Source organism: Idiotropiscis lumnitzeri, chromosome 3, assembly GCF_059441095.1.
Source record: "Idiotropiscis lumnitzeri isolate Australia: NSW breed Sydney's pygmy pipehorse chromosome 3, RoL_Ilum_1.0, whole genome shotgun sequence".
NCBI lineage: Eukaryota > Metazoa > Chordata > Actinopteri > Syngnathiformes > Syngnathidae > Idiotropiscis > Idiotropiscis lumnitzeri.
This window is the reverse complement of record NC_142393.1, coordinates 31,332,181-31,358,538: the sequence shown is the minus strand read 5'-3', so window position 1 is coordinate 31,358,538 and position 26,358 is coordinate 31,332,181. Positions and strand designations below refer to the sequence as shown.

The 26,358-nt window shown below is 41.6% G+C and overlaps 3 protein-coding genes across 9 annotated transcripts in view; 1 reads left to right on the top strand and 2 right to left on the bottom strand.

Moving 5' to 3' along the window:
* Window positions 1-1,859: 1,859 nt before the first annotated feature.
* Window positions 1,860-6,026, top strand: cdadc1 (cytidine and dCMP deaminase domain containing 1). 2 transcript variants are annotated; one of them, XM_088290238.1, is made up of 11 exons: window positions 1,860-2,443; window positions 2,510-2,607; window positions 2,681-2,858; window positions 2,963-3,242; window positions 3,339-3,545; window positions 3,618-3,739; window positions 4,416-4,465; window positions 4,569-4,738; window positions 4,804-5,207; window positions 5,288-5,500; window positions 5,831-6,026. In XM_088290238.1, exons 1-9 carry the CDS (start codon window positions 2,350-2,352, stop codon window positions 5,051-5,053), a joined length of 1,449 nt encoding a protein of 482 aa, XP_088146364.1. In that variant the 5' UTR covers window positions 1,860-2,349; the 3' UTR covers window positions 5,054-5,207; window positions 5,288-5,500; window positions 5,831-6,026. The 2 variants fall into 2 exon arrangements, with proteins under 2 accessions (XP_088146364.1, XP_088146363.1); XM_088290237.1 differs by having other exon boundaries at window positions 5,288-6,026.
* Window positions 5,885-22,199, bottom strand: cab39l (calcium binding protein 39 like). Its single transcript, XM_088290239.1, has 9 exons — window positions 21,966-22,199; window positions 9,926-10,052; window positions 9,673-9,837; window positions 9,467-9,585; window positions 9,167-9,335; window positions 8,997-9,056; window positions 8,855-8,920; window positions 8,628-8,771; window positions 5,885-7,092 (listed from the first exon to the last, which is right to left on the bottom strand). The coding sequence occupies exons 2-9, from the start codon at window positions 10,025-10,027 to the stop codon at window positions 6,913-6,915; spliced, it is 1,005 nt and encodes a 334-aa protein (XP_088146365.1). The 5' UTR covers window positions 10,028-10,052; window positions 21,966-22,199; the 3' UTR covers window positions 5,885-6,912.
* Window positions 22,200-24,962: 2,763 nt separating this feature from the next.
* mcf2la (mcf.2 cell line derived transforming sequence-like a) overlaps window positions 24,963-26,358 on the bottom strand; it is a 67,496-nt gene continuing 66,100 nt past the window's right edge. For all 6 annotated transcript variants that reach the window (XM_088290213.1, XM_088290211.1, XM_088290210.1 and 3 more), the window contains 3 exons: window positions 25,969-26,081; window positions 25,786-25,889; window positions 24,963-25,669 (listed from right to left, as the gene is read on the bottom strand). In XM_088290213.1, the coding sequence (XP_088146339.1) occupies window positions 25,590-25,669; window positions 25,786-25,889; window positions 25,969-26,081 (297 nt within the window). In that variant the 3' untranslated portion in view covers window positions 24,963-25,589. The remainder of the gene's footprint in view (window positions 25,670-25,785; window positions 25,890-25,968; window positions 26,082-26,358) is intronic.

The following is a 26,358-nucleotide window of genomic DNA, read 5'->3' as shown; positions in this document are numbered from 1 at the left end:
TCCCGGAATGCAAACAATGCATCGCCGCGCCGAGGCATTTTGCCAAAAGACGCAAAAACAATGGCATTTAAAGCAGCTCACCAATCAACAATGCAATACAATGGCGACTGAGGACTCGTCATTCTGCAAATTCCATTATACCCGAAGAATACCGGAGATTGCTGCACAAAAGCATTTTCGATGTTAGGGCATTGCAACGGGTCTCACTATGAATCTAGGACGTTTGCGTTTATAAAAAAGAAAAAACTGTGAGTCTACTGAAAATAGATTTATTAAAATACGGTTGGTCAAGTTCACTTCACACTTGGTCTTTAAGCATTTACATGGCAGGATGTCAATCATTAACATTACCAGGTTCATTTACTGCCGGTCTTAAACATTTATGAAAGAAAAAGCATTCATCAAATGAGTCCAGACGTACCGTACACAGTAATGACAAGTGATGTGTGTACTGGTTTTATATTCTCAAGTTCTATTCATTTCTTAGTTTAAATGTCTTGAATTCTGTCGATTGTCCATGATTTTTGCTCTACATTTGCGCCACACACAAACAGCCTACTTATACAGGTGACAGCACTTCACATTGTGCTACACCGATAAAGAGCACAAAGACTTGCACAACGGGGACCTGATGGCGGCTCAAGGGGGCCCAGTTGCGGCACCAACACGTATGCACAACAATTTGAGATCTGGACGCTGATACACACCCACACATACCAAGACAAGATTGCAGAAAGCCGGAAGACACTAAGCCTTGGGATAATATATCTTACTTGTACTATTTCTTGAACTCCAGAGAATTGAAGAGACTATCAGAATTTATTTGGATCAGTTGTTGAGTCTTTATTTGAACATTTTCCTTCTTGAATATAGAAATGAACACGCATTGAGTACGTTAAGTTTATCGACCAAGTAATTCTCATTTGCTTGGTGACCAAATTCCAACAGCTCCAAAACTCTTTCCAGAGTAAACTGATATCTCGCCAAAGATTCCTCCTCATAAAATTCAAGAGAATTGAGCTTGTCGTTCAATTTTCTTCAAGGAACATAATTATTTCCCCTAAAATGTTTTAAAACTCATCTTAAGACACATTCTTTGGTTTTTAACTCAAGATGAGACTTGATGTTGTTCTGGAGGTTATGGTGTCTGCTGTATTTGTATTGGTATTAATTGATTCATGAATTGATTAATTAATCTATCCATTATCCAAAACGGTATCCTCATGAGGATTGGAGGCATTCTGGACCCTATGCCAGCTAACTTCGGCCATGAGTCGGGATACACCCTGAATTGGTTGCCAGCCAATCCCAGGGCACACATAGACAAACAAGTCATACTTTTTAAATTTTGTTTAATTAGTTGGTTAATATTAATTGATGGATATTTTGGTTTGGTTATTAATTCACTGTTTTCCTTGTTTTGTTTGATTTTTACTCTGTGAACAACACTTTGTATGAAATTAAATATAGAGAATTAAATAGAGTTAAATATACAGGCAATCTTAGAAAAACAAACGAAAAAAAAACCCTTCCCAGCTATCACTTTAAAAGAATTAAATTTAAACTTGCTTTAACAGTAATGAATAACGGGAGGTTTAAATGTTAATCTGTCTTAATTTTAAGCAAGGTTTAAAGTTTAGTGCAACGGAATTTAAATTTAAACCATGATTTAATCTTGTTTTAAAGTAAAACCTTGTTGGTGCAGCAAGCCGAAAGCTGACTTGTAAAACTAAATAAATAAGTAAACCGCCGTTATTCTCGGTGCAATTTTTGGTCGTAATACTACGAAGCTGGGGAGAAGTACTGCAACAGTTTTGTGTGTGTGTGTGCGCGTTTTATGACAGACGCCCACGCGATGACGTCATTCTTTATTTGCGGAAGTAACTCGGTGATCAACAAACGAATCCATGTTCTTTGCAAACGCCGAGAGACCAAAAATATTACGTCGTGTTTAACATCAGATACGAAAAGCCTTCTGTAAGAACGATCGTCTTGGTTGTGTTGACACACACGACGGTGAGCGCACGAAAGGGCCATCGTACGTTCTTTCGACCTTTACTACTTAAGCTAGCAAAGTATTACTGTCTGTTGCTACGTTACTGCTAGGAATAATTACGGACCATAGATAAGTGTTTTTATGCATGAAACATGACAGCAAGGCGTTCGTAGAGGGTTGTTTGACGCTCACGTACTTTCCAGTCTGTATAACGTTCTACAAACACGGCACAACTACGCCTTTCACTTGGCGTTGAGGTCGAGGAACCCGAGTGGGAAGTCTAAGGCGTCTGTCCGAGGCCCTATTGGACGCGATAGGTACTCCGTGGCCGGCGTCTGCGGCACGTTGATTGGATGGAAGGAAGCTGCGGAGCGAGTCCAGCCGAATCGGATCAGGCATTGCCTCTCACAAGAGACTCCAGCTGTCAGACCATCAGCGTTGTGCAAGGTTGGGCCTGTTTGCCAGCGATTAACTAAATAGAGCAGCAATATGAATAATGTTTTCGCGGTGCAGGTCATGGCCCCAGGTTGTCCAAGATCAACCTGTTTAGCTTGTTGAGTTTGTGGTTGGAGCTGTTTCCTCAGGAGCAACCAGAGGACGACAACAATCAGGTTGGTATAAAAATAGCAGCAGATTGTTCACATTTCAGTAAGAATGAGTTTTGTCTAATCTATGTTGTTCTAGATCCGCAGCGTTGGTCTCGTGGTGGTGCGGGACAGTAAGGTGGTGGGTCTCCACTATAGTGGCGACGAGCTCCACGCGGGCCAGGCAGCCGTCATCCAACATGCCGCCCGCCTGGCCGACTGTCAGCTGTACTTCTCTCGACGACCGTGTGCCACTTGCTTGAAGATGATCATCAATGGTGTGCAGAGCTGTCATGAGTTTGAGTAATTAATCAGGTGTCTTTAGGGTATTAATCCTACCGTGATTTAATGTTGACATCAATCCAGTGGATTGTGTTTACAGCTGGAGTGAGTCAGATTTCCTTCTGGCCTGGAGACCCCGAGGTCAGCATGCTGAGATCTGGCGCACACGCTCCTGCTGGCCACAGCCCTGAGGAAGCCGCGCTGGATGCTGTGGCTACAGAGAAGCTTAAGTCCAACAGCCGCTCGCACATCTGCTTGTTGCTCCAACCTTTGGCGACTGGCATGGTGCAATTTGTTGGCGAGACGTCCAGGGAGAGTGATTTCATGGTGACACTGTCCGATGATGAGCCCGGCTTGAACACAGAGGAGCTCTTTAGAAGGTGTTTGAATTTGTTGTAATTTTGTGTTTTGCTGCTGTCCAATTCTGATAAAACGGTGCACCCAGAATGACAATATTGATTTGGGCTCTTTTGTAGTGAACAGGCGAAACACCTTGAAGATTTCTCTAAACGCTTCCTGATTGAGGACTCCCATCAGCACAGAGAGATTTTGAACCAAATGCATCTGGAGAACTTCTGCGTGGAGCCCTACTTTTCCAACCTCCGAGACAACATGAGGGAGGTGGTGAAAGTTCTGGCTGCCGTGGCGGCCGGGGTGCCACAACGACACTATGGATTTCATCGGTTAGAAATGCTTGCTGTTAACCCTGCCCTTCTATTATTTTTTTTAAAAGAATTCTGATGTCTTTGCAACAGGGAAGCTGCGGCCCCTGGGACATTACTCACCAGCTCGTCGCCGCCCCCTCACCACGAGGGCGTCTCCCAAGAAGTCGCCCGTCATTGCATCATCCAAGCCAGACTTCTTGCCTACAGAACAGGTCTGCTCAAAGTAGCTGTTCTCATTTGAACTCCGTTAAAGCGCCGGTAATAAAATGCCATCAACAGGAATTCTAATGTGCACTCTTGTCAGTTGCAGTGAACTTTTTTTTTTGTTAATGGCAATGGATGGTGAAAAGTCTTGGGCCTGGTCAACTATGGTTTGGTCATTTAGCTGGGAAGTGTAAAAAAAAACATGGACAGCAGACCAGCCGCATTGATAGTTTGTGTTTGCATAAAACACATCTGTGACCCTAGAAAGATGAGTCAAAATGCTCTAATTTGGCTCGTGCTCAAGCTAGCAACTTTTGTTTTGGGAGGGAAAATGGCTGAAAGTTTTAAGATAAAGATGTCCTTTAAAAGTCCCACATTGGGGAAATTTGCAGTGCAAGTGCAAGATTAATGCATTTTTTTACATCTTGAAACAGGTATCTGAACATGTCAGTGAAATATTTTTGTCAAAATACCCCAAGTATTGAAAATACATAGCGCATTACTTCGTCTCACGTAAAAAATCAGTTTTTAATTTTTTTCTTTTACTCTTTCAATTACACCCTGAGCAGGTACATCAGACATTTTTTTTTAAACGTACAATTACATTTTATGTAATGTCTCACCATTAATATTGTTCTATGTGTCAGTTTGTGTCCTGTAACCATCTTCTGGTTATCATTTCAGAGGACCCTAAAGTGGGTGTAGGTGCTGTTATATGGGCTAACAGACACTTAGTAAGTTAGTTTCTTAAATACATATTAATTGTGTGGACGTTGTCAAAGAATTGCTCTAATGAACATGTGCAGAGGGAAAAAAAGTGTCCCTCTCTTGTCCCAGGCTGCCCTTAATGGACATGGTCGTCTGTCCTTGGTGGGTTGTGGGTACAACGCTTATCCAGCGGGCTCGCAGTATGCAGAGTACCCACTCATGGATGACAAACAGGAGGATCGAAAGCGGCGCAAGTATCGCTACATTATCCATGCTGAGCAGAATGCTCTCACCTTCAGGTATCGACCATGCAGTGGTAACGCTGTTGCGTTTGACAGCAGTTTGACGGCGCTGATGTTTCTAGGACTCGTGACATCAACCCAGAGGAAGCCGCCATGCTGTTTGTGACCAAATGTCCATGTGATGAGTGTGTCCCTCTGATAAGAAGTGCCGGCATCACACACATTTACACCACCGACCATGACCGGGACAAGAATAAAGGAGACATTTCCTACCTCCGATTTAGCAATTTGAAGGGAATCCAAAAGTTAATAGTGAGCAAACTTATGCTTTCCTCCCCTTTTTTGTTGTGCCCTCCTCAGTCCAAAAGCTGAGTACTACTAAAACCGAAAGTCGCTGCGCAACTTGATTAAAAAGAGGTTTAGCCCAAGAAGTACCCAATTTTATGGTCCTCAAGAATCCTCTGAATAACATGTCTGTTTCCACAGTGGCAAAGAGACCCTGTAGTATCTCCTTTCAACATCACCAGTAAGCTCCCATCTTGTCAAAATGTGAAATTGCTGCACTTGACCTGCCTCATTTCATAACAGCCAGATGTTTGCTTCCAGACGGTCACACTGGCAAGCGCAGCAGGGAAGAGGCGCAGGAGAAGCACAGCATCAAGAGATTCCGCGACAACAGATCTTACAACTTGCCCCCCGTCAGCTGAGTGTCACCTCCAGAACAGCGGCACCATATGTGCACATTGGAACTGAACTGGGAGTGTAAATCTTCTGAAGACTTGCACATACGCCCTTTGGATCAGCATTGAGACATGAAAAGTGAGATGACCATCTTGACCTCATTAAGCATCCTCTTACAGTATATTGAAGATATAACCCTGATGTGGGTTTGGTTGTTATGTAAGTGGCAAATTAACTTTTATGTATGGATGTGTGTCAATTGTGTTTAATCTTCAAAGTATGTTTTAAAGGTCACTTGTTTTTTTTCAAATTATATAAGGAATCGTTCTATTTGTAATAGGATTTGCACACTTGCTAAATGGCAACAACGGATGCACCTGGATTCCACAGCTTTTTGAATCCAATCAAGAGTTCCTCAATTTCACTTGGCTGATAATGATGCTTTATTCATGGTGCTTTTGTCTGCAGTGAGTGAATTCATCCTGCCTCCTAACCTTGTGACAAATGAAGGGACGCAAAATGTTGAGACTCCATTCTTTTATTCATTCTCAGTATATTACGCAATGAAGCTGCGTCACATACGAGATGAAAAGCTAGCAACAAGAGAGAATGCAGACAAGACTTGGTGAAACATCTACTGGGAAATAAACTTATTAAAGCTTAAGGGTCGTGTCTGATGCAATTTCTCATTTATGAACCTACTTTTTCATGCTCAATGATTTTGCACATTTTGTCTTTTGGGGCCTTTCAGTAGCCACTCCACTTTGTAATGTTCTTGATTACACTTGTATACTGCGTATTAATCACATCAAAAATCCAGTCCAGAGTAGATTGCGTTGACAATTAAGCTCCCCCTTTAACGATACACGTAAACAAAATAGAAAAACACAGCAAAACTAAAATGGCACTTCTGAATGTTTCACTCAACATCTGAATCGGACCCAAACGGCTTGACACGCAGTCACTGCACCATTGTATAAAAACACAAAACAGCATGAAAACATTGATTAGCCCAGACTTTTTTCCTTCAAACAACTTAAAATACAGAAAGTGCTATGAGGTGCCGCGAGAAGAAGCAGTGTTAGCCCAATTAAAGCCCCTTCATTTGGAAATCAAGAGTCATCACTGTTGGCAACATCTGATGTGCATTCATACGATAACACCCACAGGCTTTTAAACCAGTAAACTCATCCTTCACACAAAAAAATTGGTTAGTTCATCCAGTAGAGTGATGAGGGGTAACTAATGTGCAGAAAAATAATTTGATAAACTGCAAAAAAATGTCAACACGTGGGTGGTACACATTCTCGCTGCCGCAAGATGGTGTTGCCCCAATCAGCCAATCAGATGCTGCCAACCAAATGCGTCGTGGCACTGCTACATACTAATGATTGAAAAAAATTTACAAAAGGTGGTTGATTGAGAACTATTCTTGCACACATTTTCTGTGAAGCAGAAAAAGAAAATACAAAGCTTTTTTTTTTTTAAATAGTTTTTTCTCTACAGGTTCCAATTGATAAACAGTTGAACTTGAGGGCGAAGGGCCTTCTCTAGGACGCCGGTTTCTTAAGATCCCTGATCTGTTTGATAAGGTAGGTTTTTTCGTCGTTGAACTGCTCGTCGTCCGTGCGATCCTTCTGGAAGTTGCTCAGGAAGTCAATCAATTTGGTTTGGTTCTTGAGAAGGATGTCCACAATGGGCTGTGTCTTGTTGGGGTTGGCCACAAACACCTGAGGATGAGCCCGGATACACAGTCACCTTTTGAACACACAACCTTTCACACAGGTCACATGGAACGTCTGAAGTCAAATGGCTTAGGTTAAAAAAAAAAAAGGTGACTGAAAGTTCATCTCAAAACACACGCTCTGCTATTTTATCCATTGGTAATTTTTAAACTATGAATATGGTCACGTATAGTCCTAAAACAATTTATATTTATTTGGGACATGTAAGTGGATTTTTTGCATGTGTGCTGTCTAGGCAGAAGCAGGTGCGTGCGTGCATGCCTCGCTCGCTCTGCGGGTGTTCCTCCTCCCACTCACTCTCTGCAAGATGATTGTCATTGGCTAGCGTTAGATGTTGCTCAACTCCAAACTTGAAAGCAGGAATGTGGTTGGTTGAACTGAGCTTTCAAAACAAAAGTCACGTAGTGCGCACAACACTCGCAAATTTTCACTGCTCAGTGAGATACCGACTTGAAAGATTGATGCGTTCTATTTACCAAACACAATGATGACCATAACTTGTATTTTGTGTTATATTGCCAAAAGCATTTTTTTGGCATTTACAACACAAACGCCGCGTTGAACTCAACACGTGGTCGGTCAGCACAGCAAACAAGCAGCAGTGCTAAAAAATAACAAAAGCATGATCACCATCTGAAAAGGCAGCAACTAACGCTAGCTGTCGAAGAGCCAATATCATGTCAGCTGTCAGCGAATTTCCCAAATACCTCCCTGTAATTGTGAAAAGACGCGTCAAAACAAAGACACGCGATGGTCAACCAATTTTGGTAACAACCAGTGTTTCACTCAAGCCTTCCTTCTGCAGATACAAGGCAAGCTCATTTTCCTCCATGCAGTCGCCTCAACCACACCCCCATAAAGAGGGGAAACCACCGACATATAATCCAGGCAAAATTTAGCTTGTTCCTTTCCGATTAAAGTAAGATAGATGTAAGATGTTTTTACAGTTAACGATCCTGAGAAAATCTCTTGCTAACAGTGATTTATGTTTCTTTTTTTTCCTGTCTCAATCTGACGGAAACTGGTCAAGGTCGACAATTGTACATTTTAAACATGTTCAATATTTCCACAGTGTCTATGTTTGTACAATGATCTGAACGTGACCTGTTGCCAGACGCAAATAGAGAAGCAAAAGGTTGTGCGGAGTGTCAATCAAAATGACAGTCAGTCCAATGTAGTTACCAGGTAAGCAAAGTGTTGACCTGTCTTCCTCCATTTCTTATCTTCTAACTAGTCTTTGTATCTTCCAAATGCCTTGATGGCAGTGTGCTGCCTTTCACCAGTCAGCGTTGAAGGGACTCGTAATTGTCTGTAGAGCTATCCGAAATATAGTGTGTTGTGTTGTGTGGGTCACCTCGAGTACAGAGCAGTAATTACACTTTTCCCCTTATTCAGTGTGAGTTCGCTTACATTTTCACAAATAACATGTTAAAAAAAATGGTATACATTTGCCTGGCTTAAGAGGATCACTTCTCCATGAATGGATACACACCTATTGTGTATTTGTGTCTTAATTTTACCTTGAAGACATGAAAGGCCTCAAACTGGATGTTGGCACTCTTATCCCTGAGCAGGTTCATCATCATCTTGAGATTTTCCGGCTTGCTGATGTAGCGTGTCATCACTGTAAAGTTGTGTCGGTCCAGCAATAGCTCGCCTAATAGCTGCAGGAGAGGCCCACACGTCACATGATGACCTGCAGCGGCTACAATGACTGGGTACCGTCACCAACTGCTAGTATACAAACCTTGAGTGACTGCCTCTTGGTGACATAGTTCTCAGAGTGCAGAAGCTTCTCGTAGTCTGCAAACACCTGCAGTGACACAAAAGTTCAACACAGTTCATATTTAGCTCCAAAACATTCGCCATTGGATCGCACAATCACTCACCGCGTCGTAATTCTGTTCGAGATACTCTGCTACAAGCACTTTGTGCCTTGTCAGGAGATCCTGCAAGCAAAAACAACAATACCAAAAACCGACTTTGACTTTCGGTCTGAATTAGCTGCTTTATATACGGCAAATGGAAGCAAATTGACTTTAGGGAAGGCCTGGGGTACCTTGAATGTGGCAAAGGCATCCGAGGCGATGTCGAAGGTGGACATCTCGACATAGCCGAAGAATCGATGGAAATGATCCGAATACAGAACCACCTTGGCAAGTGGCTCATGGCGGATGCACTCCCTCAACATGATCCCACAGTTGAGCGCCACCTGGGGTGCCTCATACCTTTAAATCCAAAGCGGACATGAATCACTGGAGGCCATTGAAGCATGCCCAAGCTTTGTGTCTATGTGCATGCAAAAAAACAGAAAGAGAGCGAGAGAGAGAGAGAGAGAGAGAGAGAGAGGGAGACCTACCCTTTCAACAGGATAAAGAGAACCTCTTGATGGGAGCAGAAGTACTCCACAGTGGGGCTCCTGGTTCCGATCTGCCTCCTCAAGATGTTATTAAAAATTTGACAAACGTCCTTCTTGCCCTGGAAGCACATGCAGCAAATCAGACTTAAGTGAGCATTGAGGTAATGCTTCGTTGGCCACGAGCTGCAACATTTCTCTTTTCTCACCTCAAAGTCAATGACCTGCAGATTTTCCACCAGTGTGATCAGCAGGCCACTGTTGTAGAGCTCCTGGGCCAACTGGGCCACCGTCTCCGTGTGTGGCTCTTTATCGTTGCTCCCATATAGAATCTCCTTCATGGACACCAAACACTTGGACACCTCCTCAGATGCCTGCAGGACAAGGTGGTTGAATGGAACTTCAACTTGGTACTGGCAAGTGAGATGGTGGAGCCACACATGCACAAATAGCTGCACCGACCTTGTCTGTCTTCTTGTCCTGTTTAACCAGCACGGCCAAGTTCTCCTTGAGGGTCTTGACGATCTCCACCGGAGTCTTGTGGGATTTACCAAACAGAGGCATGACGTCTGCACGTTTGCCTCAAGTCCTGGGAAGTGCGCATTTGGGTTCATTTCAAGAAAGAGTACAGTTTCTACTTGTAGTAGACGCAATATTGTGCCTGACTAGAGTTAAGATTTTGAATCCGTGATCACACTTGTAACTCAAACCACCCGTATTGTAAATCAATCAACATTAGTTGCCCCTCCCCTTTCAGATTTGGTGGAGTTATTCCCATTCAGAGGTATTCCATGTGCCCTACAAAGCACTTGCTCCAAGAAACCACTTCTGCCATCGCCATCGTTCAAGGATTTATTTTCCTCATCGGTCCAAATTTTTCTATGTCACAGTCGGACCTTGCAGCTCTGTGGGACCATACAAGCTGTCATAAAGCAGACAGAGCGGAAATAATGCATTTAAAAGCAACCCAAAAAATTCATGTATCGAATAGCTGAACGTTAACGATATTTTCATCATAAATACGCATATTTTGTTACAATTTGTTTTGGAAATATACTTTGTCGTTTCAAATCTGTTTTTTTTTTCATTTATCTTAATTTAAATTTTGTTATCACCGCAAGTGTTTCATATTGGCCGATATCGATATATTATGAAAGGCTGAAGTTAGGTAAATTCATTTCAACAAATAATACTTAATCTTTAAGAAGTCAACGCAGCTATGAAAAAGTCAAACAATCAGGTCAATATAAAAATTCAAGAAATGGCTTTTTAGACATATTGTTCTTAGTGGGGCTGGGTGATAAGGCTGAAAAATGTCTCACAATACAAGTATTTCATTTTAGTCAATACTATTTTTTTTCAACCTATTTAAAATAAAAATAAATTAGTAGTTGCTCCTCGGCCAGTGCCTTGAAAATGCTTATTTGAGTTAGATGCTACCCCAAAACAATATTGTTGGTCCACTTAAATTAGCCTTCATTCAATGTTCATACAATCCAAGTGTGGTGAACTAATACTCTCTTGCAGTGCATGCATTACAGTTGAGCAACCGTCTTAGGGCTACTTTATCTTTTTGGCAGGCTCATTATTGCCATAGTCCAGTCATAATTTCCTTGCTTGATTGTGACTTGACTGGACTGCCAAGGGTCGGACATGACTAACACTGGTGCTAGCATGTCAAAGACAGGGAACTCCTTTACTTGGACACCACATCTCCATTCGGAAGTGATTAATCAGGTTAGTAGGCATACTATAATCTTATTTTAAGAGTTGTGCTGAGTCGACTGGTCATTTATTTCACCAAAGTTACGCTACTTTCTCGTTCTGTGTGAGTATGCCACGCCCCTCTTCTTCGTTGGTTTAACTGCTTCTCCGTGTTTCTATGTGGCAGCATGCGGCCTACAACAAGCACAATGCTGTACAATTTCCTCCATTAATGGTTCGCCCTTGTTTAACAAAGTTGTACATTAAAAAAATAGAAGAAAATTTACATTAATCAAGGGGATGACAGACTAATTTCATTGAATTATTGATGAAAGCCGGAAAGAGATGTGATAGCATCTACTCAATGTCAAGTTTTGAACATCTTTATGGAGTAGTAAAGTTGACGAGTCTGTATAATGATGACAGTGTGTGCCTTCTTGTGCTGATTTTTATTCCACGGGCGTGTAACTATTCATGACTTAAAAATATTGATTGAAGGGGCAGGTGAAAATTCAGGAATCGGCGTATTCTGACATTGCGCGTTGATGCCACACATGAGGATAGATTGAACAGACTTCCAAGATTTTATTTTTGTGGCATATTTTTTTCTCAAAACATTTCACACAAACTAGTCATCCAGTCCCAGTTTCCAAAGTAGTTTTAATGTAGGCCTTCTAACCTTCAAATCCTGAAAAGTCACTTAAGACTTGCGTTTGCGCGGTGACGAACCGCAACGTCAAAACGATAACAGCCAATGCTAACTCAGCCCTCTGTATGCCGGTTGTCAGGGTGATTGCACAATCCTTTAGCACCTGAGAGACACATTCCAGAACCAACTGAGCAACGAGCTGAGCTTCTGACACAGCTGCCCTCACAGAAGAGGTCATCGTGTAAGCTTGTTACACAAACATTCCTGCCTTAATATGTCGGACTGCTCAAAATGTGAGCGCGTGCTTTTCATGTGAGGAGAAGAAGACACGCTAAAAAAAGCACACACACAGGTTCGTGATAGCCGAAAAGCCTGAGCTGAATGTTGTTCAGTTGCACAGAGGACAAAAAGTTTGAGGTCCGACCATCTCATGCACTTTTACATCAATAGCAGTTTAACAGAATCAGTGCATAGGCATGGATTGGATCTGGGTGTTGGATATGTATGGAACATATGCCCATCATAGTCACTGTTATTTTGGCACCTATCCTATATATCATCGTTCCATCCATTATCTGTATACTTCTCACAAGGGTCGCGGCGGTGCTGGAGCCTATCTCAGCTATCATCAGGCAGTAGGTGGGGTACACCCTGAACTGGTTGCCAGCCAATCGCAGGGCACACAGAGACGAACAACCATTCGCGCTCACACTCATACCTAGGGGCAGTTTAGAGTGTTCAATCGGCCTGCCATGCATGTTTTTGGAATGTAGGAGGAGGCCGGAGTACCTGGAGGAAACCCACGCAGACACGGGGAGAACATGCAAATTCCACACAGGATGGCCAGAACCCACACCCGATGCTGTCTCTCACTGTGAGGCCATCGTGCTAACCAGTCAAACACCATGCCGCTCCTATATATTATTTGATGAAAATTTCAACTATTCCATTTTTTGCCCAGGCAAAAACCCTAATTTAAAAGTTTTGTCTTTGACGCTATATTGTGGGAACTTAGTGCAAAGGTACTATGTTGCAGTGAAGGGAAGAGCTTCATACGTGCAGGGCCTACGCCTGTGGAACAGAAACTAAATGCTTTGCAATTAGACACGGCAGGGGTTGGTCACTATCCGCTACGAATAGTGTGACAACATTGTATATCAGGGGTCATCAACTCCGGTCCTCGAGGGCCCCTTTTTAAGCTTTAATTTAGTGCAATATATGACTAGTGCGACACATGAACAAGGACATACTTTAGACCTAATTCTTGCTCATGAACTACCGCTGTCAAACTTGAAAGTCTTGGTCAATATGATTTCCGATCATATGACTGTTCTCTTTGATGTGATCTTTTCCTGTGCTGCTGTTATGCCACTCTGGAGCGCAGCCACCAGTAACCCTCTCACTGATGGCGTAGTCTTTCATGCTTTGGAGCTCACCTCTTGGTTCCACTCATCCTGCCGTGCTATCCTGGAATTGCTGTCGCCATTAAAAAGTGTGCAGGCAACAGCCAGACCCGAGCTTTGGTTTCATGACAAAACCTGCTCAGTAGGTGTAGGTGCAAAGGTGCAGGTCTCATCAGTTCTGAAAAGATTGTTGACGCCTGCAGTTAAAGAGGCCAAAAGCCATTTTTTCAAACCTTATTCAGGCTAAACGCATGCAACCCGCATGCACTACTTAAAATGATTGATTCTGTGCTTAAACTCCTCAGTCTATTTGCGGAGTCTCTTCCCCTGATATGTTCAATAGATTAGGTTTCTACAGCTAAGGCTCTCGTTTCAAACACATTTGAGTCCTCTGTCCATGTTAAAATATTTTAAAGCTGCTCCCTTTAAGTATTTGTCTTCTGTGTTGAGGCTTTCCGGGCTAAGCTCCCCTTATGACTCGGTTCCCTCCTCAATTCAATAAAGAGATACTTACAAGTAGAGGTCAATTGGTCGTGGCCCTCATCAACAGCAGCCCATCTTCTGGTCCCATCCCCCAACAATTTAAACAAAGCCTGCTCAAGAAAACTGACCTTGATCAAGGTCTACCGTCATTTTAACATTTACAATCTTTTATTTTTAAAAAATCATCTGGAAAAAGTTGTGAACATCCAGCTGAACTCTTCCTTGAACATAACGTCATGGAGGGTTTCCAGTCTGCTTCTAAGATAATGCATAGCACAGAGTCAGCCCTGTTACGGGTTTTTAATGACAATCCATGCCTTTGTCACATCTTGGCCGAATTACTGTAATGCACTTTGTTTTGGAGTCAGCTAGTCCTGCCTCAAGCATCTCCAGTTAGTCCAAAATGATGTTGCTTGCCTCCTAACTGGTGCTCATAGGAGGCTGCACATAACTCCAACCCTGACATCCCTTCACTGGCCTCTTGTACACTTGTACTTTTTCAGAAACTTACTATTATTGACTTACTATTATTACTTACTATTTATTTTCAAATCTTAAATGGTCTCGCCACATCTTACGTCCCTGAGCTCCTCCTCTTGTCCGGTGCCTCAGGTCAGTGGACCAAACTAGCACCGAGGACTCAGCGGCGGGTCAGAGAGGATTGAGACATTTCTGTTGCATGTCCCGCTCTTTTAAATGACCTACCGTCCAAATGTGAGGCAAGCCCCCCTCTCGGCCAATCTTTAAAACTTATCTTAAAACACATTTTTATTCTTTGGCTTTTGACTCTGCATGAAACTTTGTATTGTTTTGGGGTTTTTCTGTGCTTTACTTTTTTGTTATTGACTTTGTCTTTGTTGTTTTATGACTCATTTTGCTCCATGTACAGCACTTTAAATGCAGCTGTGGTTGTTTTAAAGTAGGGCTGCCACAAACAATGATTTCGGTTAGCCGACTAATCACCAACAGTAGTCAAGATTCGTCGACTAATTGGATCATAAGTAAATTGTGGCACGTCGCACCAGCAAGCAGCCGCTCATATATAACCATAATTAGTTACACCTTGAATTCTTTAAGCTATGTAGAAATTAATAATACAACATTCAACTTTACAGATTGTTCCAGCATTTCTGAACAGTTTAGAAATGATGGTGCAGTTTAAATTGACGGCAAAACAGTGGCCTTTAAATTTTTAGTAATTGTTAAGCGCATTTTAAAAAAGAACCAAAACTATACACGATGCAGAGTAGCACTAATACTACAAAACTATCAATGAATACAAAAAGAAATACAAATGTCACTCTTCTAGGGAAACAAGACGTTTTTTTAATGCACGAAATTGGGAAAATGTACTGTGCAAAAGAAAATTAAAATAAACACATGCATTGGCTTTTAATTTTTATTTTTATTTAACCTTTATCCAAAACGTTTTGCTTTTTTCCCACTAGTATGCATAATTTGATAGTAGTAAATTGATTTAAAAATTAATGCAAATGGTACCAAAAAAAAAATCAGCGTGTGAATAATATTAGGAGGAACATACTTTTTTTTCAGCAGGATAATGTAGTATATTGCAACAAACTTAATTATGCATTTTATTTTTATGTGACGCCAATGAGGGCTTGAGGCAAATATGTTCTGTTACTTCTGGTACTGGAATTTCCCAGTACATAAACGCAACATTCCGTTCATGCGAGAGAAAGCATGTGAGATCTTTCTCCTTTAATGTCATACACAGACTGTTTTGGCTGTTAAAGGGACATTTGTGGACATTTACATTGGCACTTAGATAATAGGTTTGCATTTAAAGTTTCTTTTGTGATGAGATTTACAACAAATTGGCACGCCCCCCTTGTGGAGCTCGGCTTATTTTTTTCCGGGTTCAGTGTCTACGTCACAGCAGGGAGGCAAGTGAGGTCAAATCGCTCGCTTTGTCAGTTCTGTTGTCTAAAACGATGAACGGTTGCCACCAAAATGCAAATGCACATAACTACTCATGTCCACTTCAACCTGAGAAAGTATAAAAGCGTTCCGCACAATAGTTCGGATTTACTGACATCAAACGAGTTAAAGTGATCATCTCCACAAAATCAAAAATACCATGCCGATTGATTCTCCACTTACACGGGCTGAAGCGGACAAGAGCAAGAATGAGCACACAAACCCCGACTAGTTATATTTCAGACATTTAGCTATCTTTTGTTAAGTGTGAGGAGGCAGCCAGACATCGATGTTTACACCTCCCACAGGTAACAAAAGCATGTTCTTAATTAGCTTTTGGTCGCTAAACAGATTACGTTAGTGCAACAAAATTTGGATCTTACCGGTGATTTGGTGCCGGTGGTGCCTCGGCTGTTGCCATTCATGCACGTTCACCACCATTGCTTGAAGCCAATTCATAAACCTGTCAGCGTCAAAAATGGGCCATCTTGGATTTTGTCTTCCTCTAAAAAACGTGAGTTCACTGACTAATGCCTCTGTAATCCATAGTAGACGCTACAATATGTTGGCAAACTAAAAAAGATATTGTGTTAGTCTGTGTTATAAAGTTACATCACATACACCGTAACTTGGGTGTGCCAACTAAAATAGCTTACAGATTAGGGCTGGGCGATAAACCGAAAATTTACCGTTACCGAAATTTAATTCAATGCCCGACATCATTTTGCCCATGTCGGTAAATTCGGTGTTTAAAAAAAAAAAAGTCTTTTCTGTCTGCGGCTATGTTCATGCCCCTTTAAGACGGCGACAGCGGCTGTAGTCACGTGACTCCACTCAGCTGAACAAAAAAAAGCTAGACAACGCGATCGTAGCTGGCGATTCAAATCAAGAAGCAGCTGACTCGACTGAAGACTAAGTAAGGTTAGTTGAAGATGTTCCTGTTGCGCTTGTCCCAAAAATAAATTGGACAAATGTCGTTTGGAAATGTTTTGGATTCCATAAAGACGATGCTTGAGCAAAAGACCACGAACTGCAAAGTGCGTCGTAAGCACCCAAAACAGCGCGTCCAACCTTTTCTTTTTCACCACCCACAAGACTACCATGCTGTGCTGAAAGTTCAAAGGGAGAAGCAAGGTTCGACCAGTGACTACAGCCCATAACGGAGTCGACACCATACGAGAGAAAGTCGAAGAGGTGGACGCGATATCCCAGCACAGAGCTAAAGATAGCTCCAATAGTTACAGTGGAGCGCGCAGGATTTAAACGCCTCATGAAAGTAATATTTGTCGCAAACTGTACTTCCCAATATGGACAACATCGGGACGAGAGTTTAGACATGTTAAGCATTTTGATTCACATCCGACTTGTGGTTGAGTCGCAACATGGATCCCGGTTTGAGCCTAACTGTGCATTACATAGACGACAAGTGGCGACTGCGCACCAGAGTATCGACAAGGCACATTTTCCCGATGGTGCACACTTGTTTGTTTGCATAGACTTTTTTTCCCATTTTATTTAGCATTTTATTTGCCAGCCACACTAGCTCATTTGCACATGGCATTATTTATGTTTACAAGAAACCTTCACACAAATCTAGACCTTTGCACATGGCATTACAGCACCTTGGCGCAATCTATTTGCAGAAAAGATTTTGATTTTTCCTTTTCTCCTGTTCTTTGTGACATTGTTCAAGTCATGCAAAGCAAGCTATTTGAAATGTTTATACAAATGATTTTTGTACATTTATTTTTCATTGAAAGTAATGTGTACCAGTTGGTCAATAAAAAAACAGTTAATATGCATTTCCTGCATTTATTTTGAGTTTGGTCCACGGGCGGAAATATATCGTGCATTTATCGTTATCGAGGTAAAATTGCTTAATTCATCGCAATATTTATTTTTGGTCATATCGCCCAGCCCTATTACAGATACTATTGAACGTGTCAGAAATGAAATCAGACATCAGTCACAGCGTGCTTCCTTTCTAGATGATCGAGAATCCCAATCGAACTGCCATGAAAGGGCGTTTTGCATTGTATTTGTGGTTGAAATGTGCCGTAACATTAGGACTCTGTTACTAACCCCAGGTAACGATGACACCTCACCCTATTACCCACAATGCTTCGGTTTGCATCATGGATGACCCGGATTAACACTACTGCGTATGTGCGCCCTAGACGGTCAAATAGAGCCAGCCTGAATAGCGTGAGACGGGGCAGTTTCAAGAGAAAAGCAATGCGCCAAATAAATAAACGATATATACGATACATATAAATAAACAATTCGGTGACGACTTTAATTAATTGTTGATGATTTGGATCGTCGACGTCGTCGTGATTAGTCGATTAATTTAGGCAGCCCTTTTTTTAAGTGCTCTATAAATAAAATTTAGTTGAGTTGTTCATCACTTATCAGAACAAAGTGTTGGGCTTCATTTTTGTTTAACACAAGTAAATCAATCATCAAAATTAGGGATGTCCAGATAACAGTTTCCACTTCCGATTCAATACAGATATTGCAGCCTAGAGTTATTCTGATATCGTCCGAAACGATATGCTGTAATTTCTTTTTTTTTATTTTGAATTGTTATAAGAGACCTGATCAAGTTATACTGTTAAACCGAATAATAGTTAGCAACAGTGGAGTGCATCTGACTATTAAATGGATACATACATGCAGTTCCTAGTTACCTGTTAAAAGTTATTAATGTAATCAAAGTACCAAAATATGAATGTAACTTGAATAAATTTAGGCGGCACGGTGGGCGACTGGTTAGCACGATGGCCTCACAGTGAGAGACAGCATCGGGCGTGGGTTCGATCCCGGCTCCGGCCATCCTGTGTGGAGTTTGCATGTTCTCCCCGTGCTTGCGTGGGTTTCCTCCGGGTACTCCGGTTTCCTCCCACATTCCAAAAACATGCATGGCAGGCCGATTGAACACTCTAAATTGCCCCTAGGTATGTATGAGTGTGAGCGCGGATGGTTGTTCGTCTCTGTGTGCCCTGCAATTGGCTGGCAACCAGTTCAGGGTGTCCCCTGCCTACTGCCCGAAGATAGCTGGGATAGGCTCCAGCGCCCCCAGCGAGCCTAGTGAGGAGAAGCGGTACAGATGATGGATGGATGAATAAATTTAATTATTTATGTATTGCTCCCATACCAGATATGTTGAAAGAAATTGATACAAAAAAAAACTAAATATGTTTATTCCGTATATGTTTCACTTTTATTTTTTTACGTCTTATTGCTGTTTAATCTGCGTGGTTTTGGAATACTGGAGGAAGCCTGAGCACCCACAATTCAAATCCAAAGCACAGGAAATGTGAAGGAGACTAACCACTAGCACTATGCAGCACAGACAGACAGACAGACAACTTCATCTCGTGAGGGAAAGTAGATATGGTTGCTTCATAAAGTTTTTCAAACATTTTCACACAACTAGTTTACAAATTTGCAAAAGGTAAGAGAGAGAGTTTCGCTTCACAAACACCATGACAACCACTCCCGCACCCGTCTCATACAAACGCACACGCACAAACACACGAGGTCTGTGACTCAGACATGACGTCAACCGCAAAATACGTTTGTATTTTTTTTAAATTCCCAGTTACAAATTTAGCAGACGTTATTGGAAATATGGCGTTTAAAAAGCCAAGTTGTGGGCAATTTATAACGAGAATTAGTAAAGTATTTACTTACACGCTGTGAGTGTAGCACTAGCGTTCTAGCACTTCGCGATAGAGAACACGATGGTCTCACAGTGCAGCGGTCGTGGGTTTGATTCCGGCTCCGGCCTTCCTGTCTAGAGTTTGCATGTTCTTCCCGTGCCTGTGTGGGTCCTCTCCCACATTCCAAAAACATGCATGTCAGGTTGATTGGACACTCTAAATTGCCCCTAGGTATGATTGTGAGCGTGGATAGCTGCTTAGCCGTCTATGTGTGCCCTGCGATTGTCTGACAACCAGTTCTGGGTGTACCCCGCCTACTGCCCGAAGGTAGGTGGGATAGGCTCCAGCAACCCCCACAACCCTTGTGAGGAGAAGCCTTACAGATAATAGATGGATGTTATTTAAGATGAATAAGTACTGCAGTGAATATGATCCAAAACAGTCAGAATCCACTCCCTTCTTGTTTAGCCAGCAAGTTTCGAGTTAACTCGGCTGGGCGATCTCTCTCTCCCATATAAAAAAAATGTAATTCTGAAAAAAATAATCCACATTTTTATCAAATGTACCTGTAATCCGATTACATTTTTCCTGCAATAGTAATGGAATACACTGACAGTTCTTTGTATCCTGAAAACATAACGCCAGCAGATGTATTTCCTTGCGTGCCGATTATTGTTTGTTTTTTTTAATTTAAAGGCCGATAAAAGTAAAAATTGGTTTATTTTGGCTCACTGCTGCGCATCTCTCTCTCTCCTTGAAACATATTATTTTTATTATATATTATATATTATATATATATATATATATATATATATATATATATATATATATATATATATACACACATATATATACACACATATACGCATATACGATATATATATTTATATATGATATAAATGTGAAGAATATGATCATGATTTATTGATTTTGTTAGGCCAGCAGAGAAGGCCTTGAAGGTCTTGACCACTCACCACTGGTGGTCGATGATGCTCGATGCATCCATTCATCCATTATCTGGACCGCTTCTCCTCATGGGGGTCACGGGGGGAGCTGAAGCCTATCGTAACTATCCTCGGGCAGTAGGCGGGGTACACCCTGAACTGGTTGCCTGCCAATCGCAGGGCACACATAGACGAACAACCTTCCGCGCACACACTCATACATAGGGGAATGTTAGCATGCCCAATCAACCTGCCATGCATGCTTTCCGGAATGTGGGAGGAAATCAGAGTACCCGGAGAAAAACAACACAGGCTCGGGGAGAACATGCAAACTCCACACAGGACGGCCGGAGCCAGAATCGAACCATGCCCGATGCACTGCGCTGTAAATACAGTTAAAAAGGAAAAGGCACGGCAGTTCGTCCTCATGCTCCGACAACTCCGGCAGCCACCCGGCTGAAGTCTTCACCTCAGAGGCGGGCCCACGACCGTCATGCTGGCTGACCACCGAGGCGACATTGCGCTACAAATCTCATTCAAGTGAATGACAGCAGTGTGTGTGTGCGATTTTTTATTCTATTTATTTAACCACAAACTTGAATATTTTTTAATAAATATGGTGCCTCCCCAGGGTGGACGACTGGTTAGTACGATGGCCTCACAGTGCAGAGGTTGTGGGTTCGGCTCCGGCCTTCCAGCGTGGGTTTTCTCCGGGTACTCCGGTTTTCTTCCACATTCCAAAAACATGGTAGGCTGAATGAACACTTTAAATTGTCCCGAGGTATGAGTGTGAGCACAGATGATTTGTCTATGTGTGCTCTGCGATTGGCTGGCAACCAGTCCAGGGTGTACCCCGCCTACTGCGATGCTTGTGAGGATAAGCAGTACAGATAATGGATGGATATATAAGCAGCAAATGAAAAAATAGATGGAATAATATCTAATATAGCAACAAAGAAATTATTGAAAAATCAACACAAATAAGTCATCAAAGTCATGCCAACAATTTAAATTTTGCATGTCCTAAAAATTGGGTTTTAAAACAGCAAAATAGAAATTTTGAAGTCAAGAACAAATGTATTAGAGCATATTGCACTGGAACAATGGGCTTCATTCGATCTGCTTTCTCACAATTGATTATAGTGAACGACTGTAATATTAGGTAATGACATAGCTAGCCTGGGCTCATCTCCCAACAAATGCCTCATTCGGCTTGTGATTGACAGGGGATCGATCTCGCGTCCCTGATGCGCGGCCTATAAAATTGACGGCATACTTCTTGGTTTTACATTGAAAATGACCGGAAGCTACTTTGTTGTCATGGTGGTTATCTTGACCTCGAAAGTAACAGTCGGGGTGGGAAGAGCAAAAGAAAATAAACAGCAGTCGCACTTCAATTTATGGTGGTAAAAATATACAGACGGCGTCTCAATAAATTCATGTTTATGAGACCATTTGGAAGCAGACCGCACATGGAGAGCGCCAGAGAACGTGATTTGACCAGGCTACACCCCTCCCGCCCTGCGGCTCAAGTCGCGTTTTGTCGGACGGATTTCCAAAGCTAATCAGTTGTCTTCATTGTACCACAAACAGCTGCTGAGAATTAAAGGTACATATTCACGAGTTGACCCCGAATGACGTTACACAAAACGACCAAGGGCAATAAAACATGCCAATTGCGTTCACAAGAGCTATCCTAGAAAGGATACTTACAGTGAGAAGAATCTGTATCTTTGAGCGTCTACAACACTAATGTCCCGCTTCACAGCCGCCCTGATGAAGTTCGGTTTTCACGCCAGGGCTGTTAGTCCACTGGAACGCCAGCTAAAAAGTGTGCGAAACAATTTAAAATGTGAGGAATCTGTTAGGAAGGCAGTGCAGAATTCCATCTGGTTACGTTCCAGCTTTTTGTCGAGCTAGCAAGGGCAAACTACGCGACTTCCGGTGTAAACCGGTTTAAAGATTTCATATTAAAGCGAATTTTTAGTTCAAACACAAAGCTTTTGCTGAAAGGGCAACAACAAATTTCAAGCACGATTAATCACGAACATTTTCTGGGTCATACGTAACAAATAGTAATATTGAGTATGATTTCATAATATTATACTGTAATGCAATATATAATATATAGAATAAACTGTAATAGTTCACGTCACACACACACACACATACACACACGCACCCCCTCTACGCACATATACATACATTTCCACACTTTTGTTCGCTCACTTTGAATCTTTGTCTCCATGTAGTAAAGAGAATTACAACTAACTTAACTTATAGCAACAATATATATATATATATATATATATATATATATATATATATATATATATATATATATACATATGTGTGGAAAGTGTCGAAATAATAAACGAACACGAACGTATCAGACTATCATTTATTTTCTTTTTACGCTTTAGTTCGTCCGATTGAAGGTGCCCTTGCGTGACGTCATCAGTCACCGCGCTTCTTCATCTCCGTGGAAAACGATTTGATTTTTAATTGCGAACAAACAATCAGAATGACCACTGTTTTACATTCTGCACTTGGTGGCACATGTAAAAAGCATAATGACCCAATTCTCAATGAATTCCCTACTTTTTAACTAGGTTTATTCCTGTTTGTATATTGAGTATGTTTTTCAATTATATATATATATATATATATATATATATATATATATATATATATATATATATATATATATATAGCCATCTTAATATGTTTTATGATAGGATCCCTGTATGGAGTAATGAGAGCCAAAATAAATTAACTGTTTGCATCAACCATTCATTGTATTACCTCAGTATTGTGAATCGTGACTTACAGAGGTCAGGTTTACATTTCAGTGTGTTTTGCTTTCATTTCATTGTAGTTAATTCTGACAACATGATGCACTATATACAGTATACCTTATAAAACATTTATAATTGCATCCTTGCCAATGAAACTTGCATATAGCGTTTCTCCCAGACTTATTGGTACAACTGTAGGCCACACATGGTGGCATTTTCGCTGTGGAGACAGAAATTAATGTGAAAACACAGAGATTTCTATTTCTATAGTTATAGCAATCGGACACCCTGTCACATTCAGATGGCTCCCAGTAGCTTCACTTCTCATTATAGCGAGTAAAGGGCATTTTTAGTCCATTTATATATACTGTTAATTTATGCTGGTAGTTGGCAGTTCTGGTGCTGAGGGTTTAAATCCAGGCTTCAGCCTTGCTGTGTGGAATAATCATTTTCTCCAGCTTCCTCCCACATTCTAAACACATTTCTTTGGTTAATTAACTATCCTTAAATGCAAATGTGAAAGTGATTGGTTGTCTGTTTTATGTGCTCTGCAATAGGCTGCTGACCAGTCAGGACATAACCTCCCTTTCACAAAAAGCCAGGTCGGGTAGGCTCCAGCTCAACCACAACCCGAATGATGAAGATAAGATGGATGGATAATTTTGGTTTACAGACATCATTGGCCCTTTTTCAGAAAGAAATAAAGGAAACCATCCAACTTTATTAAAGCTGCTTCTGATTTTACATACAATACAGAATTACATATTTACAAATATACAGAGATAATAATAGCTTTACATCAATGCCGTAATCGGTTGATATACAATAGGAAAATAAAGATTGTGGTTTCTGCAATGTGCTGTGTAAAAACAAAGTACAAAATATAAACAAAATCTCTCCAGCCTGCATGTTGATAGTACAAATAATTTTGAGACTGTGAACAAACACTCAGTGCCCGTGTCAGCTTTCATATGAGGGCAGAAAATAAACACTCCAAATGCACAACAATGCCTGGTAAAATGTTTTCTGGGGGAGGGACTCATAAAAAATATTTTCTTCATGACTATCAAGCTGTAGAGAAACATGTGAGGTATTTGACAGAACACAGTACAAGAGTGACGTTTTTGTATTAGAATGACCAACACACAGTGACAACCACAGTCGAGATTTGCTGGATGGCTGATTTTTTTTGTAAATTTTTGGAGACAATAACGTGCCTTTACACTGGGAAGACATGCATTCTGTGCTGGACAATTACAATGGACTGAGGAAAAAATAGCTTAAAGTGCTACTCAACAAAAACAGTGAGAATGAATTATAAAGAAGACTGATCATTGTCACATGGATTTGTCACAAGAGCTGGTTCCAAGCAATAAACAGGTGGAGTTGCTTTTACTGCATCAGTGAGCTGCAATGCATTTCAGTGCTTCACATAATATGAATGGTAAACAACCACGGGAGTACAATAAACATAGAACATTGTAAAAAATGGTTGCCCTTAAAAAACAAGGTAAGAGACAGTTTTGATTGTTGAGGGTAGAAAAAGTTCCTTATTTTTCTCACGGTGGTTGTCGAAAGGTGAGGTACATCATAACCGCTTTTTCATACCCATGTTAGTGCCATCCCTGCTGTGTAGCTCCCACATACAGTCATATTTTGTTTGCACTTGTCCGTCACCTAGTATCGGGCAGTACTGTAGTAAAGAAAGAAGATGGTTGTCAGGCTGCTGCAACAAACAAGCCGAGCCGGTCTTGGTCTAGTTGCTTGGAGAGAAGTGACTCCTGTCACATGCCTGAGTTGGGCTGGGAGCAGCACAATGGGACTGCACCTGTATTTATTTATTTATATTTCCTAAATGCAAACCAGAGATAGATAAGTAGAATCTGAAACAATCCCTTTAAATATGAGATAAGTAGAATCTGAAACAATCCCTTTAAATATGGTGTTTTGGGTCTGTGACACAAGCTTGTATGATTAGCACAGTAGATGTGCAAGAATGTGCACACTAAAGACTTAAGTCCAAGAAGGGCTGGAATGTAGTCACACCTGCCAGCCGTGCTGCCTCAGAGGTTAATCCAGAGCAGCTGAGAGGTGAGCCCGGCAAGATCTCTCAAAGGAGCAATGTCCACATCCACTCGGATTACGTTGTGGAAGGTAGAGAGGCGTCTGACCACCAGATGGTGCTGGTGATTATAGCAGTGTGGGATTCACTATTGATGAGAACAGCTGCAAACATCAGACAAGCCTTTTCGGATTTAAGTTTTGAGGACTCTTTATGCCCTTGACTGCCAGTTTTCACAGCGTTGATCAACACGGGACACTAAATGCTGCTTCTGCTCTTCTCAGGAGAATTGTGTTCGGTGTGACTCACTGCAAGCAGTACACTATAAAAATCTAGCACAGACATTCTTGAGACGTATCCATATTAATGCTACATAATTGAACACATTGAGACTGTAATTAGCATGTAGCACTCAGCTAAAACACTGGTGACAATTACTGGTGTCGCAACACTTGGTTTTCTGAGCTGCAGGATAGGTCAGGGTTTGATGTCTGAGAAGCTGGTGTAGGTCTCACTGCAGCTGGAGGAAGTGCTAAGATTTCCGGAGACACTGTCATCTGCGGGACAATTTAAAGTTGAACTCAGAATGCAACGGTTTGGGCTTAAATAAACATTGTCACAATGAAATGAAATGAAATTGGTTAGACAGTGTGAACTGATTACTGAGTCTGACCTGAGCTGCTGAGTGACTGAGATGACTTGGACTCAGAAATTAGGCCTTGTAGGTTGGCACGTGCCATCCAGCCCTCCTTGCTGCTCTGAAGGTTCCTCACAAACCTGCATCAAAACACATTAGATGTGACCTGCGAAGGTGCGACAAATAAATGCCACTCTATGAGCGTAAGACGACTCTTACCACTGGCCCTCCTCTCCCTCTCTGAGGAGCTGCACCACATCTCCACTCTTGACTGACAGCTCCTCAGGTCCCGCCTTCTCTGAGTCTGCTACCACTGTGTACTTCCCTGGAATCTAAGCCAAACAATTTAGAGCATTACTTGTCTCAAAAGCTAATAAGCAGGTACTTGTCCACTTAATACAGTGGGAAGCTGGGAACCTCTAAATTAGGACACCCTGAGGTGAGAACATTCACTTGATGTCATATTGATCTAGAATTATGAGACTGTGTTCTGGAAGGACAATCGCAAATCGCGAACAATCATTGTTTCATCAGCTAGATGAACAGTGTTCATATTTGATTTCATTTTCATCCCACTTAAAAAAAGCATACATTAGAATCTCAATCAGA

What these genes read in the sequence shown, in the direction of transcription:
- cdadc1 (XM_088290238.1), top strand. Translation starts at nt 2,350, where the DNA reads ATGGAAGGAAGCTGCGGAGCGAGTCCAGCCGAATCGGATCAGGCATTG. An exon ending in CTTGAAGATGATCATCAATG is followed by an intron (nt 2,859 to 2,962) that starts GTGTGCAGAGCT and finishes TTGTGTTTACAG; the next exon opens with CTGGAGTGAGTCAGATTTCC. An exon ending in CAGAATGCTCTCACCTTCAG is followed by an intron (nt 4,739 to 4,803) that starts GTATCGACCATG and finishes TGATGTTTCTAG; the next exon opens with GACTCGTGACATCAACCCAG.
- cab39l (XM_088290239.1), bottom strand. Translation starts at nt 10,027, where the DNA reads ATGCCTCTGTTTGGTAAATCCCACAAGACTCCGGTGGAGATCGTCAAG. An exon ending in TGCAGGTCATTGACTTTGAG is followed by an intron (nt 9,586 to 9,672) that starts GTGAGAAAAGAG and finishes ATGTGCTTCCAG; the next exon opens with GGCAAGAAGGACGTTTGTCA. An exon ending in TCGAACAGAATTACGACGCG is followed by an intron (nt 8,921 to 8,996) that starts GTGAGTGATTGT and finishes GTGTCACTGCAG; the next exon opens with GTGTTTGCAGACTACGAGAA.